Here is a 16,986-nt window from a genome sequence, read left to right on the forward strand (position 1 = left end):
CACATAAGCGAGGGAAGTTGGGTTTGGCTCCTGGAGTATGCCTGGAAGAAGTTTATAGGCTGCCCAGTCATAACCAGTACGTTATCTGCACCCACATTTACATGCAAGCCATCAGGCAAGAATGATGGAGATGTGTTTCACAATCTCTTCTAATGAGCAATTATTACTCTATGCAGAAAAAAAAAAAATAGAGTTCTGTTATGATTAACTTACAACCTAAAGAAACACCCACATACTGACCACTGGGGACAACCAGAAAGGGAAATAATAGACTTGAGACATTTCAAAACATTTATTGTGGAGGCTAAAAGAGGCATGACTGAGAGCAGAGATGCATTGTGGAGCAAAGAGAATTCTACTTATGTGGCTAGTGCAGAAGATGGTACAAGATATGGATGCATGGGAAGGAGATTACAAGGACATCAAGCCTGGAAGACAGAAGGTCTTGACAGACAGACATACTCTGATCTTCTTTTACACTAACTTCCGTGGCTTGAGTTTATCTTAAAAGGAATTCTGCAACTTCAGAAAACATACTATTAAAGCTTTACCTGCACTATGATATGAAGAGATCAGCACAGATCTGGGCAGTGACTGAGCACTTTAGAGATCACATGCATCGTAATATATATATTCACAAAAGATCTTATAAATGCATAACTCATGAGAAATGATGAAAACAGTGCCACAAACTTCAAGTCTGCTGTAGTCACTGTACTAGAAAGGGAAAATATTTTAAATTATAAAGGACCAAATTATTTCTGGGCTAATGCAATATGCTTACACCAGAGAAAGGCTTGGCTCAAATTTGGTCCGAATATATCAGACACTCTATATACCAAACATTGTATTCATCTAAAATCCTATTCATACACAGAGCCTGCTCATAGAGAAGATACCATAAAAGCAAGTATTCATGCAGCAGCAAAATCAATTCACTTACAAAAACAAAAAAACAGTAGTAAGTAGTGAACTATGTGCTACGTGTTTTTTCTGAAACTGAGAATGTAGGAGGGAGTAGCCAACAAGTAAAACGAAGCCTAAAAGGTAGGAACAATTATCTCAAACTGGCAGTGCCACTGGAGTATTAGGCAGGAAATACTGGGAGGGAGCCCTGATTCAGGATCCTTCCCACTCAACAGAGCTCACATTATGCAATGAAAAAGCAACCTTTTGTTGATACTGTTGGGAACTGACTGTCAGGGGGCAGAGGAAATTTTGCATCCAATACAAGTAAAACAATGACAAGCCTTCACAATAGTCCCGGGCTGTTTCTTTTACGGTCACGGTTGAAAATTTTTTTTTTCTCTAAATAATGTCATATAACAAACACTAAAAGGTACAAGCGAGCCAAATCCACTTTCCTTTAAGTAGATTTCAGTTTCATATATATTCACCTAGTACTAAATAAATATGAAAACATGTCCTCAAGTCACATTTTCAAGTGGGGGCGTTTACCTCTAAGTACTCACAATTCACTGGGCACAAGCACCACGCACTGCCTGCACTCAGCAAGCTGCTTGTAAGGGAACCTACCCTTACTTTAGGTATGTATTTGAAGTACTGTTTTTTTAGGCAGCCCTGGCAGTAGACCTGTGTGGGTTAGGTAAGGCAGCAGGGTATTTGACATCATCACACAGCAACTTTTCAGATACCATTAGTGCTCAGTGACCATCTTCTGGAGTACTGCTGAAGAATTCAACAGCACTTTCATAGGAAAAACTTGTAAAATGGCAATTCTGATACAGTGCAGTATGTGCACTGTGGAGAGATGGCCAAGACATCAGAAACAAGGAGCCAGAGACCCAAACTAACATGGACACGCTGCAGCACCCATCTCAGAAAAGCACGTAACTGATGCCACTAAAATACATCCACTGGCTCAGGTCACCTACCGTGACACGTCCATCAGCAGCACATACACATAACATGAAATTTTTACTATCATTTTAATATTCCTGGTTGCTACAGATGCCAAAGAATATCTGGGACGTGATCCAAAAATATTTTCTAACTTTAAATAAAGCCAAGACATATGGCAGAGATGCACACGCAATGTGCAAAAACAAAATGAGTGAAAAGGAGAGAAGGAAATATAAAAGTCAGGAAAGGGAAGAAAATGATTGCATCTATATATGAAATTGAAAACAGCTGTACAACTTAACAATGACTGAGAGAATTATCATCACTGTTCTGAAATAATTAGTTTGAGGTTCATATAAATGTTGAATTTTAATGAACAAATGAAAACAAAATCCATTTAACTGGCTTACTGGCTTCCTTTCCAAAGATGCTGGTGCTTAGTAACACAAAACAAGTCAGAGTTTCAAAATTAAAGCACAATCACAATGAATCATGATACTTGTAAGAGCAAGACCTAGGTCAGAAGAGTGACCTGCCCTGGTTCCCCACCACCCTGCTGGTGGGAAGAGCAGCGGGTCCAGCCTAGGACCTCTGGTTATCAGAGCAAAACACAAGTTTTGACAACACATTCAGTGACAGGCTCGGACTTCTTTAAATCCCTGGTAGAAATTAGTTCGCTCGATTACTTTTCTTTTCCTGCTCAGCTGCGCTGGAACGTCGCCAGTTTTGAGGCAAATAGCTGGTTTAGAGGAATCAGGCTCCAGACGTGCCTATTTCCCCCGACTCCGAGGGAGGCCGGGATCACTCACTCAGGTCTGTCCTTGGCAGAGGGGAAGGCTGGCTGGAAGGGATTTTACCCCTGGGGCTGCATTCTTGTTATGCACAAATCTTTGATAGGGCTTAAATATTTTCCTAACACCAATTGCAGAGTGAACGGTTAAAATGCCAATCTAAAGCCTCAAGAGCAAGAAACACATTAAAAAAAATGCATATTCTTGTAAGTACCATTAGTTTAAAAGGCCTATACAATATTTTTCAAATGGTTGTTACTAGTATAACCAGGTAACTGCTATGAGAGTCCACGTTGTTTCATACTGGTCAGCTAATGAATGCACTTATTTCAACATTAGCTCTTTAATCCCAATGACATATATTCTTCTTTCCTTAGAGAAAAATAAACAAAATCCTAAGGCCAAAAGAAAACCACAGAAAACAGTAGACTAAGTGTTGGAAAAGCAAAGATTCTTGCTAAATGGGAGGCACTTTTGGCCAAGCAAAGGGGACAGAAACCTCAAGAGTTTAAGGCCAACAGTTGTGCATTCCTGAACGCAACTACGGCTGATGTCTTCTCCACACTTCTCCCCCTCCCTGCCCAGCTTACCTTGGGAAACACTGGCTGAGCACTTATTCCCTCATAGGTTAAAATTACAAAAAAAAAAAAAAAAGATTTACTACTGAAAGACATGGAGTTCATTACCGACTTAATTTAAAGTTGAAATTCACATGTGGCTACAAGCGTTTGAGAAGTCTGTCCCACAGACACAACTATTCTTTTCATGCATTTTTGCTTCTCTGTGTTCTGCCACATGGTGGTCCAGCATTTGACTGCAGTTATTTATAGGGAGCAGTATAACTCCCCTCCTGCAACGCAAAAGGGTCTAAATGAAATTCAGCAGTTGTCAACAATACTACATAAGAGTTCAGGGCAAGAACTGAAGTCACATGTCACATGGTGAGCAGTCAAAAACAAGCAGCACATAATTAGTCCAACATGACGTTTGGTGAAGAAATAATGGCTAAATAAAATAATCCAGTTATTAAAAAGTGTACATTCATGTAGAAAGAAAGTCAATATAAAAGAAACAAAAGAAATCTGGAACAAAGTTTGAAAATCCTTTTTAAAAAATAAAAATAAAAGTGAGACAGTAGATCAATTGCAATGCCAGTATGTTCCAGGCAATGCTCTTTAGTGAAAATCAAAGTCAAATTAAAGCACCCACCCTTTTAGGAGCATGAATAGGATATGTGGATGGGCGCTAATGTATTCCACAGTAGGGCTGCGTGTGCCAATTTGTCTTCTCAAGATGTTGTTAAATATCTGGGAAACGTCCTTTTTGCCCTGTTAAAGAAGCAAAACATATCTTCAACTGTAAAAGCATGAGTAAATGACCATTCACTATAATATCCATTTAAAGCGGAAATGAAATTTAAAACAAAAACAAGTCTGTCTCCTTTTGGGGCTCTCCATAGTCCCACCACGTCACACTTGCTCTTTCCTCTATGCCATAAGAAGGTTTCCTCCCTTGGGTGGCTCTGAAGACTACCGATCCCACACACACCCATTTATACCTTTTTTTTTTTCTTCTCTAGATGAAGATGTGTACCCTCTTTATTCTGTTGAGCAACTCCCTGGCTATTTCATATAACAACATTAAAGTACTAAAGAAACAAACAACAACCCTGAGCCAAACGTGCTTTTGCAGCGTGTATTATTGCTCCCATAGCCTCCAAATTTAAGTTGTCAAGCTAGAAACAAGTACAACAAAACACAGCCTAGCTTTATAAAGCTAGGGCTTTTCATTATTTGGATGTCATCAATGCAAATGTGATTGCAATCTTGAAAAATCAGGGTTAAATTTAAAACTGTACCCCTTATTTCATCATGAAGAATGAAATAATTACTGTGTCACATACATGTCCCAGCTTCAGTCACAAGTAATACGGGAAGGATCCTTAACTTTGTCCTAAATTTCTCCTCCATCTAGGCCTACACACATCTGTACAATCATCTTTTGTCTTTGCATACTTCCCCGTGCAGATAACTTTTCGGAAGGCCCTTCCAGATTATGCTCTATTCAGCTACAGAGCTTGCCAATGCATCTTGCTTTGTAAGTCCTCTTCCTCCCCACCGCTTTCTCCCCTGGCCGCAGGAGACAAATTGATGGGTGCAATTAATAGAGGGGAGAGACCGCCGCACTAATGGCCAGTAACCAAGGCACTGAGTCAACAGCAGGTCACTATGCACAGGGCGAGCTCAAGCAAAAGGTTGCTTATAATCTCGACATGCTCATTGATCTGCCTTGAGAGGACAAACATTCCTTGGCGAAGAAATTATTGAATGCTCTAAGCCAAGGCGCAGACAGTTTCACACAGAGAGAAATTCCCTGGTTTCACCTCTGCAAATAGATCACTGCTGAGAAACACAAAATATTCTGCTTTCCTACTCGTTCCAACCCAGCTGGCCTGGGGACTCAGGGACTCGGGGAATGAAATATGAGGATCAAATCAGTCCAGGCCAATCCACCTGCCTTTGTCTGCAGCACTTTTGACCTCTGGACGTTCTCTTAATTAAGCTAATTCTTTATAAAGATGCCCCATTCTCCCTATCTTTACAACACCCATAACATATGTCTGGAATCCTGTGATCCCCAGCGGCTTCAGCAGTTACTCCAAAATGAAAGCAATCCAGAAAGAGAAGAGCTGTCGAAAGGGGAGAGATAAAAATGTCCCCAAATTGAGTGATTCTTTCTGCTATGCCAAATTTTATACTAGTTACTTAATACTAGGTGTACTACAGCATTATATCCCATAGCAGCATATTTTCCAGAGACCAGTGATCAGGAAAGAAGCTGGTCTCTCTGAGTTCTTCTCAGGAAAACAGAGGCAGATAGAAGGAAACCAAGGCAGACTTCCCTCACCATCAGACAGACATCCATAAAAATTGTAGGAATACTTTTGCAATGCTTCTCACTTGGATCTGCAATTCGAGTTTGCCTTAAAATGAAATACATATGACAACTGAAGCACAAGATAAGGCAGCATGGAGAGCACGATAGCTAGACAAGAACAAACAAACGAAGAAAAACCTCAGAAGATGCCGTCACATGAATAACAAGTTGCATAATACCTACACTGCAGTTTAGCTTCTATCTCAAGATAAAGTGAGAGAAATCGTCCAATGTTGCCAGTCGTGGGCTTGTGGCTATTTACTGCCTTTTTTATGGGCCTTACAGCTTGTGAACCATTAGGCTTATATGCAGTTAGTAACATCTCTGTTTGTTTGTGGTTTGTTGGTTATTTTTTTAATAGACTTCTTTGGAATGCACCTTTGCCTCAGCTCTTCAAAGTTCAACAATTAATTCCGTGTTCTAAATTTGCAAAAATCTATCCAGTCTGTTCTTGATTCTGGGCTCCTGCTCAAACCCAACCTTAGTGCTTCTTAACAGTATTATCAGCAAAATTATATAGAACCAAAGAATCATCAAGGTTGGAAAAGACCTCCAAGATCATCTGATCCAACCAGCCCCCTACCACCAATGTCACCCACTAAATGATGTCCCTAAGCACCACGTCCAACCTTTCCTTGAACAACCCCAAGGACAGTGACTCCACCACCTCCCTGGGCAACCCGTTCCAATGCCTAACTAAAATTATATTGTTTCTTGAGTGGCAGAGGCAATAAACTTATTTTTTATAGATGTGTGGTAGAGATATAGAAGAACATGACAATGTCATCTATACACACACATGTACCCCTGCCACATGTGCTGTAAAGCATACTGGCAGATGAAATACAAATGAGACAGGCAGGACTTCAGTCTGTGCTTCTGCCTTTTTCTAAGTGGGGGCATTAGCTCCCATCTCTCTCTTCTAAACAGCCATCAAGTTTCATGAAGTCTTTGAAATCGTATCTTCAAAGGTTAGTTCAACTACGCAAATATTAAGTTCAAAGTGGCCAGCAGATTCAACAATTTTTGGGATGGCGAGGGGTAGTGAGGAGGGGAAGGGGAGTCAGGACAAAATGAAGTAATTTACGTAAATATTATCTCCTTCAGAAATCAGATTTTCAGGTATTGGTTATTTTGATTTCTACCATGACATACAGATCAAAAACCTAACTTGCATGTTAAAAAGTGATTACATTGCTTGTTTAATGAAGAAACCTAAATATCAACTGTGGACAATATAACAAAATAAGCAGAAAAGTTGATAAACTAAAAATGTCTATGGGAATATGGTGACAAGGCAGCATATTCTCTTCCTACCTCTTTTTCAATGATATTTCATTTCTACTGATTTACCGGAGTATGTTGAACAATTTTGATAAATGACTGGGAAGGTTTTATCGTAGAAAAATCTGTTTCTCAATAAAAGCTATTTAGGATTTTTTTTTAATAACAGATTATTTTTTGTCTGACAAAGCAATACGATTGTCAGGCAACTGAAAAAATCCAGTAGTTTCCCTCCTGTGGCATATTTGCTAACAGTATCTTCTCTTTCCTCCCTCTTATTTTCTTTAAAAATATATAAATATAAATTACATGTATGATTTTTTCAGGTTATGTTTTTGTATGGATTTTTTTGTACTTAAGGCATTTAACAGTTACTGGGGGGAGATGACAATTGAAAAGATCTGAAGAAATATAAGCATAAAAACCATCCTGAACTCAAGACCTTAAGAAGAATGAGAGAACTTCACTAACAACATTTCAACAACTAATAGAAAATCAATCAGTCCCTTGAATGCTGGCTTTACTGGGGACAGGAGGAAAAGGAGGCAAAGGCAAACATAAATCTCCCATCGTTCCTCCTTTTCATTCATTTTCAAAATGGAAAGAGAAATGAAGTAACAACAAGTGACTTCAATAATGGGATAACTCTTACACAAGAAAGTAAATATCACAAAAGGTGACTCTGAAAGCATCAGGTGATCTCTCCAAGGAGCTGCTTTTTAAATTCAAAAGCAACCCTGCCCTACACACTGGGTACTGCCCTGGCTTCAGACCTCAGGGGAAGAGGTTTATTTCTGGGGAACCAGGGATTTCTATCTGCTGGGAGATACTCAGACACTTCTGACAATTCATCAGTGGCAGCGAACCATAGAAAATGCACAAAAGCCCTTGGAGGCCAGTATCCCAGCTGACCTTGGACCACAGAAATACTGTAATGTCCTGGCAGTGATGAAGTTTCTTCCCTGTCCATAGCAGCTAAAGGTCAATTAAAAGGGTTTATATTTATTATGAATTGCTGTAATCTGTTTTTACTAAAACTCTTCTTCTCCTTAATTACATGGAAGTTCAGTTATCTTAATCCTACAAAGTTCTTAGCTTTAACAACAGAACTGGCCTTGAGTTCCATGGACTATATAATTACATAATATTTATTTATTTTCTGCTGGAAAAAAAAAATATATATATATATTATTTTCTTCTTTATTCAAAAAAAAAAAAAGTGGGGGCAATCCAATTTACCTTGCCACCTGCTGGCAGTTTTCAACACCTTTTTCTACTCTTTTCCTCTCAACTAAACCAACTTAATTTTTTCAGTCTTTTTCATATGAGACTTTCCCATGCTTACAATTATTTTCACTCCTTGTCACTGAAACCCTTCTAAATCAGACACACTTCAGAGACAGTGGTTGACTCTTGTTGCAGTGTCCCAAAGTAAGAGGTTAATCATCGCAGCTTGCAAAGTCATAAACAGTATTCTCAGCATCGTTTCCTATCTTGTTTGGATTTGCATAGTAGTATTTCTTTCTTGTTTATAAGAAAAAAAAAGCTAAATCAGATGCACTGCATATACTTCTAGTATATGATCACCTCTGTCAGTATGCTGAACAACCTACAACTACCTTCTTCAGTGTGTGAGAAATGGTGCAACCATGTTCCAAGTGCAATAAAATTATTAGGCTTCAGAAAAACACAGCTATCATCACAGACAACACTGAGACCAGGGAAACAGGTTTATGTACATTGACCTACCTCAAAATCTATCAGCTGCAGGTTGGCAATAAGAGTCACTAGAAGGCCACTGTTGTACAATTCCTGTGCCAGCTGAGCCACTACTTCTGTAGGTGGCTCCTTGTCTGTGGTCCCACAAAGAATTTCCTTCATTGCTTGCAGGGATTTTGACACTTCCTCTGATGCCTGTTGACCAACAGACAAAGGTTTGGTTTGGTTTCGCAAAGAAAGAAAGAAAACCAAATTTTATTAAATTTAAAAAGATGAACAGTTCAAAACAAAAGCTTCTAACTGCACCTGTGATGATCACAACTCTTTAATACTCTATTGCAATCGCTGAGGCTGCAATGCCCACACCAGATCCTGCAGGCCTTACACTAACACACGGATATATTCAAATTAAACACAGTATGCCATCACTGCCAGATCATGGGCATGAAATAGGGTCAGAAATACAGTTACCAACCCATGTCATCAAGATCCTTGATGAGCGCTCCCCCACAGAAGCGGGCAGCAGCTCCACCACCACTCCTGCAGTGGGCTCCCTCAAGACTTGTGGGCCGAGAGGCACAAAATGGGGGCACCCGGAGGCTGCGTTGCCCCCATCCAGAACTGCTTGCTGATGGCCTGTCCTGGCTCCTTACATACAACCCAAACAATCCCCCGTAACCCTGCCAGCCTTGCGCTGCCACCACCTATTTCTCCTCGTCACATAGTCAGCGTCTTCAGCAAGGGATTTATCTGAAGAGTGCGCAGGCACTTCAGGTTCAGGTTGGGAAATTATTTAACAACTTAACTTGCTTTCAGTAAAGCTCCACGGCTGCCTCCCAACAAACCAAGTCTTTCATCTTTTACTCTCACCTAGCGTATACTAATTCAATGCAAAGTTTCAAATACCTAATGTAGAAAACAAATCAAGAACTGCCCTATGAAATACTCGGAGCAGAAAGCTTACAACAGACAAAAAATGAAAGAGAAAAGCACAAAAACAGGTAACAGCTTGGTGTTTGTGGCAGTCAGCAGGTTTCAACGAGATGTGAATTACAACATCCCGGTTTCAAAGGGGAAACAACCATCGGCCACAGCGAGACAGCTCTGTCCTCACAGCCTCCTCCTTTCCATTCTGTATAAATAAAGGCTCCTTGGAGCAAAGGCTTGATTTGTGAGCGTGTGTTTGCTTTAAATCCTACCTGCTGTAGCCATTGGGCTGTGCAGGCTATAGCTCTTTCTGGGTCAGGATATATTTAATACACGCATGACCAGCAGCTAGCGCATATATAAGGCCAGTTGGATTGTTTTTTGGCAGGGTGTGGTAAGCAAGTAAAGGAGAGGTTTGAAAGCAAAGATGGTGGAAGTTTCCAAAGCTAAGGCAGCATTTTCCATCTATATTGCAAAACACTTACTTGAAATGAGTGTTTCATTAGCTAAGCAGGAAAAAAATATATAAAACAATAAACACAGAACAAAAAAAAGAAATAAAAAACCACAGTCACTTGTAAAAGCTAATTGGACATTAATGGATGTTCAAAGCCAGATCGATAATTTCAATACGTCTCTCACATAAACTGAAAGGGAAAATGTCATGCTTTCAAATGTCACCACATCAATCTGCATAAAACAACCCCACAGCGCTCAGGAGAGACATTTCTCAATGCTGCTGATCTCCGAACACTTCAATATTGACTTACATCACGGATTTTATTCACATTAGTATAAACTGAAAAAAAGCCACCTTCACATCACATCTACCTGGATGATTCAAGCATCCATTTTGGACAGCATAAAGCATCTCCCCCAGTCTGTCTGTACCTATTCACAGTTTTCTAGTTTAGATAGGCCAGCATGAGTGGCGTGTAAATGAGTATGACTATGCGGTAACTTTAACCACAGCAGAAGTCTTTTTGTTCCTTAATGCAGTTCAGTAGAAGAGCCTATTTTTAACACAAACGTTAGTGGTATGTCACTAGAGATATCCCACAGAGTACAGATGGGATTAACAACGGGGGTGCTATCTTGTAAACTAAAGCTCTAAATCTTTATAAGAGCTGTGCAAATATTTTCATATCAAAGGAAAACCCATACGTTTTTGGCTTTTCACCCATTCTTCTTGGTAGGGTGTGAATATCTCTGGCATTCTGTGGGTAAAAAAATTAATACCTCTCCTTTAAAGTAGAAGTAGTCCTTTCTGATGTGTAGAAAAAGCCTGCAATACTCTGCTTTTTGTTTTGTTCTCAAAATGAGGCCGAAAAGTAAAGTGCTGAAGGAGAAAGAAACGACAGAACATTGTAGCGTTGACGGGCACAACGGGGCCCAAATGGAGCTGTGTTACTCTAATCGATCTGCCAACCCATCCTCTCACCTTCTTTGCTTTTGTACATGCAATTTACATTTCATATTTGACTTCCTCCTTCTTTATATCCTCTGGATATTCTGTGGTTTGACATTCAAGCCTCTACCAAAAGCTATTCCTGGTCAAATCTAAGGACTGCTCTTCTACCTCTATCCCTTATAATCTACCTGTAGAAAAATCAGTCCCAAGCACAGATTTGTGAATTAACAGCCACTTCCAGTCTCCACTTTGACATTTCCACTTAATCTTACTATTTTTTTTAGAATAATACCCTAAGTAGATAAGCACTGTGTCTGGGATGGAAACTTGCTCAAGACTCTGAAGAAAAAGTCATTCCAAGATCCAAAGACCCCAGATCCGTCCAAAAGAAACAACAAAGCCAAATATATTCACTCAAATACATAGAACAAAAAAGACAACAGAAAAATGGCTGCAGAACTTCTCATAAGAAGCCAGACTGGTTCCAACCCTCTTTAAGAAAATTTGCAAAACCCTCAGCAAGACACTCTTCCTCCCAGCGATGTCACAAACATAATTTTTGTGACAAAAAGAGAGATTTGATAGAAACTCTGAAGTCTACTATGACTTCTGTACCACAATTTACCTTACATCAGTTGCAACAGCAACAATAATCAAGTGCTGCAACTGTCACTTCAGCAGAAGTCACAGAGCAAAAGAAAGGGTTTCATGAACCTTGTAAACACTTTAGCCATTTTCCTCATCCTTGCAACTAAGCACATTTTTTCAGAACTATTAGACCATGCTTCTCTAGGCATGAGTCCTTTACATCGTGATTGAATTTATTACATTACATTTTAGAGATGCTGGTGTGAGAACATAGGAAAGAGAGTGAGACAACTGAACACATAGTCCTAAGTAGAAGAGCTTATATACACATTACATGCAAGTGTCAAAAGTGGCATATGCTGAACTTTGGACAAATAAATTGCAGACAGGGACAACAAAGCAAAAAATTAAATGCAAGCTGATTCCCAGCATGCGCATCAACTTAACGTTTGTGTTGCTGTCACTGCAAAAGCATCAGGATCTCGATCTCCTAAAATAAATCACAGGCTTCTAAGTCTTTATTTCTGCCATGTGAGCACTACTGGCATCTCAGTTCACAACATCCAAACTTGGGAGGATCCAATGCCACTCCAGAACATTGTAAAATTCAGTGTGGGTACATGGGTAAGTCGTGAGTGAGTTACAATACTGATTTGCAATAGCTACGTAAAGGAAATAAAGGAGAGTACAACCTGTACTGACCTGTGCAATGAAGGCAAGTTTTCCAGCAATAGCCATTTCTTCTCTACTTTGGCCCAACACAGGACTAACAAGTTGTTGTTTTTTTTAGTTTGTTTGTTTTTTTCTTTTTTAAACAGAGCATAGTTTTCTGTGACCAGCAACTCACAGAAAGTTTGAGAGTTCATTTGGAAATAAATTTTTTTGTGCAAATGTTGAAACGTAACAGTTCTTGCTTCGATCAGCCTACTAACCTTACTGGGCTAATGTGTAATAGCCTTAGAGATGGAGAACTGACAGAATAGATAAGCATACATTAATTCTCTAAGTTCAATTATAAACATGCTCAGCCTCTCCTGTTGATAAAGTTGGGGTTTTGTCAGCATTAATGTGTCTTTCCAAACCTATCAACAGCTTCAGCAGTGAGAGCTGGAAACTTATGTGTTGAAGATGCTTGGTCTTAAGCTCGCTTCCCTTGTAGAACAAAGCCTTGTCGTTGTTGACTTAACAGGATCATAACATAAAGAAAGAAGCACATGAAGAAATGATTCCCTGAAATTCTATTTGGAAAAAAAATTCTTCCTCTCCTTTCTTCAAGATCTCAAGACTCTCTCTCCTATCTGCAGCTTAACAGAAGTCTGAAGACCAGCTGACTTTGTTGCAGAGGTTCACTCTTTATTTCAGAATGGGTAATGCTACTATGCCTATAATTAAATATTTCAGCACTCCAATGTTATGAAACATCTTAATTTTCCTTTCCCACAGAACTAATACTGGGTTCTTCAGTCTAACTCGCTTTGCCAGATCTAGAAGACTATTTCTCAGTTTTACCTATTCTTTTGGAGTGATCTCTGCAGGAAGGCCAAAGTGTATTACAACGTTCTTAGGATAGCAATTTAGCAGGCTTGGAAAAGCTGGGAATGCTGCCTGAAAAGTTACATTTTTCTCTATATTTTACAGTTATACAAGACACTGCAATAAGGAGTGCCTTGTGTTTTTCATTAAGGGATTATGAAGAAATCCTACAGGTCTTAAAATTTTTCTGTTCTTGTAAAATCTTCCAGGGAGATTTTAAAGGGTAGCGTGGAAGGTTAAAACAAAAGTCTTATCTGTTGTTCATGCAGAAAGCTGAATTTTTATTTCTGCAATCACGTAATTTTGGATTTTCCATACTCAAAGGGTAAGCTGTCTTATCTGTAACTGCCTGTGTGTGATATAGCAAAAAAACAAAGTAGGTCTTCTGCTTCAGACACAAAAACTTCACAAAGGCAGTTTTTGAAACAACCCAAAGCACATCACAGCAATACTTTAACAAGTCCCTAACTTTAACAACTCTAATTTCTAGCCCTTCCAACAGGGTTAATAGAAGTTACCTCTGCTTACAAACCTTGCCCTTTCTTTTTTCTTCGCTACTTACACCAATTTCACATTTATCCTAAACATGCCCTATTACGCATTTGTGATCCAGATCTGTTATGCTTGTCAAAGAGGCAGACAGATCTCCCATTATGCAATGTGTGCTTGCAGCCCAGAAACCAACCATATCCTGGGCTGCACCAAAAGCAGCATGGCCAGCAGGGTGAGGGAGGTGACTGTCCCCCTCTAATCTGCTCGTGAGACCCTACCCGGAGTGCTGCATTCAGCTCTGGGGCCCCCAGCACAAGAACTACATAGAAGCATTAGAGTGAGTCCAGAGGAGCACCACAAAGATGACCAGAGGGCTGGAGCACCTCTCCTATGAAGACAGGCTGAGGGAGTTGGGGTTGTTCAGCCTGGAGAAGAGAAGGCTCCGGGGAGACCTTACAGCAGGCTTCCAGAACCTAAAGGGGGCTCTACAGAAAAGCTGGGGAGGGACTCTTTGTCAGGGGGTGGAGTGATAGGACAAGGAGTTATGGCTTTAAACTAAAAGAGGGTAGGGTTTAGATTAGATATTTAGAAGAAATCCTTTACTATGAGGGTGGTGAGGCACTGACACAGGTTGCCCAGAGAATCTGTGGATGCCCCATCCCTGGAGGTGTTCAAGGCCAGGCTGGATGGGGCTTTGGGCAACCTGGGCTGGTGGGAGGTGTCCCTGCCCATGGCAGGGGGTTGGAATAGGTGATCTTTAAGGTCCCTTCCAACCCAAACCCTTCTGTGAATGTAGATTCACTGCATCTTTTTATTCCCCTTCAAGGAAGAATACAAAACCGTAAGCGGAAAAAGTATCAGGCCTTGAATTAATCAACAGTCTGAGCTGCTCCTCTACCTGAAATGCAACTTTCAAGGCTTTCAGTGGGTTGTTTCTGTGTTACCTGCTTTACAGGCAGGTCAGAGGTTTCACACATATATACATATTTTACAGGTCAGAATGGCCTATTCTTATAGGGACTCAACGTAACATTAATGACCAACCATAACAGCAAGGAAAAAAAAAAAGACCTCATGAACTTCTTCTATCTTTTCAAATTCAGATACTAAATATACATTAGAAAAATACAGAATGTCTGACATTTGGCATCTGCACAGAGATCAGGAAATTCTCAATTGACCATAAGAACCTGGCAAATAGGATCTTACTGCTTCTATTTATATACTTAGCATATTTCCAGGGCAAAAATGCCTTTCTAAACAGTTGCTATCTTATAAAGCAGCACACAGTAACATACAGAGACAGCTGCCAGTGTGATGCAAAATACTCCAGTGTGTGATTCAGTGAGCTTCCAGTATCCCATGCCATACGTTCAAACCAAAAGCATAAAGCTCCTAGGTTTGCTTTCGTCTCCTTTAGTTTATAGTTCTGTTTATAAACATTCTCACTGTGTGAATCAAACCAATTTTTCTTCTTAATAATGCCAACAAAGTTCTCTCTAAATGCAAGTGTAAGGACTCCTGAGAATATCTATTAGGAGAATTTGAATTCGATGTCTTCAGGAACATCCCAACTGACTTACTCTTGATGCAGTTTCATGCTAAAAGGATATACAGGAACAAACTGTGGACTTCAGAAGAATGTTTTGGATCAGGAAGCTGAATTCTGACATTTAGCAAAATATTACGGCCTATTACTCAAGGAGGCTGGCAAGGACAACCTAGTAAAGCAGGCACAATAATTAAAGTTCTAAGAGGCAATATGATTGCATGAAAGAGATAGGGTCGCCCCACCTGGACATAAATTCCTTTCCCATTGTTAATCCTGCACTTACGGCAGAACTAAAGGTTGCAAGGTGCTTAGAAATGAAAAAGAAACCGGAAGAGACAAGCTTTAAGCTCTCAGCACTAGCATCTGATAGTATCTGGAGTTTCTCCCACCACCTCTAAGAGCAATAACAGGCCTTGGCAGAATGGGGAGGCCGAAACACAAAACATTCCACAAAGTCCCAGGGCATGTGAATTTTGTGCAGAGTTAGAAGGAAGGGGCGCCAAGCCCTTCTTATCTTATTCTCTTTGTTTCAGTGTACAGCAGTGAAGTCAAAGGCAATTTTGCAACTGACTTTGGCAGCTGCAGAATCGAGTCCACAGGTATTAGCATTTGTGATAGTCATCCAATCGCTCTTCCATGCAAATGCACATCCTGTCCTCTGCATGCACCTCATCTTACACACAGCTTCCCCATGGCTCTATCAGTGCAGGAAGAAGATGAAAATGCTCTGGTAATGGCTTCATTGGTGCTAAATAAGAAAGCAGGATTTATTGATAAAAAAAATGTTATGGAAATTTTAAAGACTCTTAACTGTAGCTGTATTAAAGTGCTGCTCTCCTGCCCCTTCTGAAGAGTAGTGAATGTGTTACAGTACATGGAGATGAAATGGAGGTCAGATTACACTGACCTGAACAGGCAGTCTTATTAGAAAAATGTAACTGAAAGGAGAAGAAACTAGATGTTTTGAGTTATTTTACATCTAGTTTCACTATGTTTCTGAATACCAATTAAAGATGCTGCAGCCTGTGGCTCTGCCTATCAGAAAAACACTCAATGTGGAGCCCTGGATGAGCTCTAACTCATTGGGTTTTAGGGTCCATGACAAACCCACGGCTTGAACCAGCTACCAAAAACTGCAAATCTTTCAGGACAACTAGGCCAAGCCCAGACAGCTTATGGCCAAGCACATAGAAGCCTAGGCCAAGTTTCAACCAGCCCCAGATCCGCTTCCTATTCTGAATTAAAAGCATGTGACACTTGGAAGGCTTTTGCTGAAGTGTGGGTTCAGAAAATGTTACCAAACCTGTAGGCATCACAGATGGCACTGAGTCAAGGGTGCCGCACCCCAGCGTGTTTGGTTAGCAGCGAGAGCGTGATGTTTTCAGGGACATGCCTCGGGGACGTATTGTGTGCAACCTGAACGGCTTTATGCTGACCAGAGTCTGTGGCTGAACACGAGGCTCCAAGGAGATGAGATGTCACCCCCCTTTTTTGTGAGGTGGGTCAAGCATCCGCTCCATTAATGTCATTTTACAACATCCATCAATAAAATACACAATAGCATTCACAGTAATATATTAACTATGACCAGCATATAATAGGTTCTCTTTCCTCAGGTTCAACAAATCTGCTGTCCACTGTGCTGCTATCAGGGTTTCTCTTCCGTGCTCCCTATTTACGCACATCCTCTGATACAGCAGCCTGTGCCAGAAAGCGGGAAGATGTACAGGGTCTAAACCCTGAAGGCTTCCTTTCCTAGGTTGTTCAATATTTCCTTGCTTTTCTAGTTAATTCCAGAATGGATATTTCTCATTAAATACTAACAAGTTTGGTTCTACATGAGTGAGATTAACTTTTCATGAGATTTATAGAATTCTGCAATAACATAT

The 16,986-nt window shown here is 40.2% G+C and overlaps 1 protein-coding gene across 7 annotated transcripts in view; it reads right to left on the bottom strand.

Moving 5' to 3' along the window:
• CAB39L (calcium binding protein 39 like) overlaps positions 1-16,986 on the bottom strand; it is a 62,994-nt gene that overhangs the window by 16,633 nt on the left and 29,375 nt on the right. For all 7 annotated transcript variants that reach the window (XM_083796249.1, XM_083796250.1, XM_083796253.1 and 4 more), the window contains 2 exons: positions 8,625-8,789; positions 3,864-3,982 (listed from right to left, as the gene is read on the bottom strand). In XM_083796249.1, the coding sequence (XP_083652375.1) occupies positions 3,864-3,982; positions 8,625-8,789 (284 nt within the window). The remainder of the gene's footprint in view (positions 1-3,863; positions 3,983-8,624; positions 8,790-16,986) is intronic.

Source organism: Anser anser, assembly GCF_964211835.1.
Source record: "Anser anser genome assembly, chromosome: 1".
NCBI classification, from domain to species: domain Eukaryota; kingdom Metazoa; phylum Chordata; class Aves; order Anseriformes; family Anatidae; genus Anser; species Anser anser.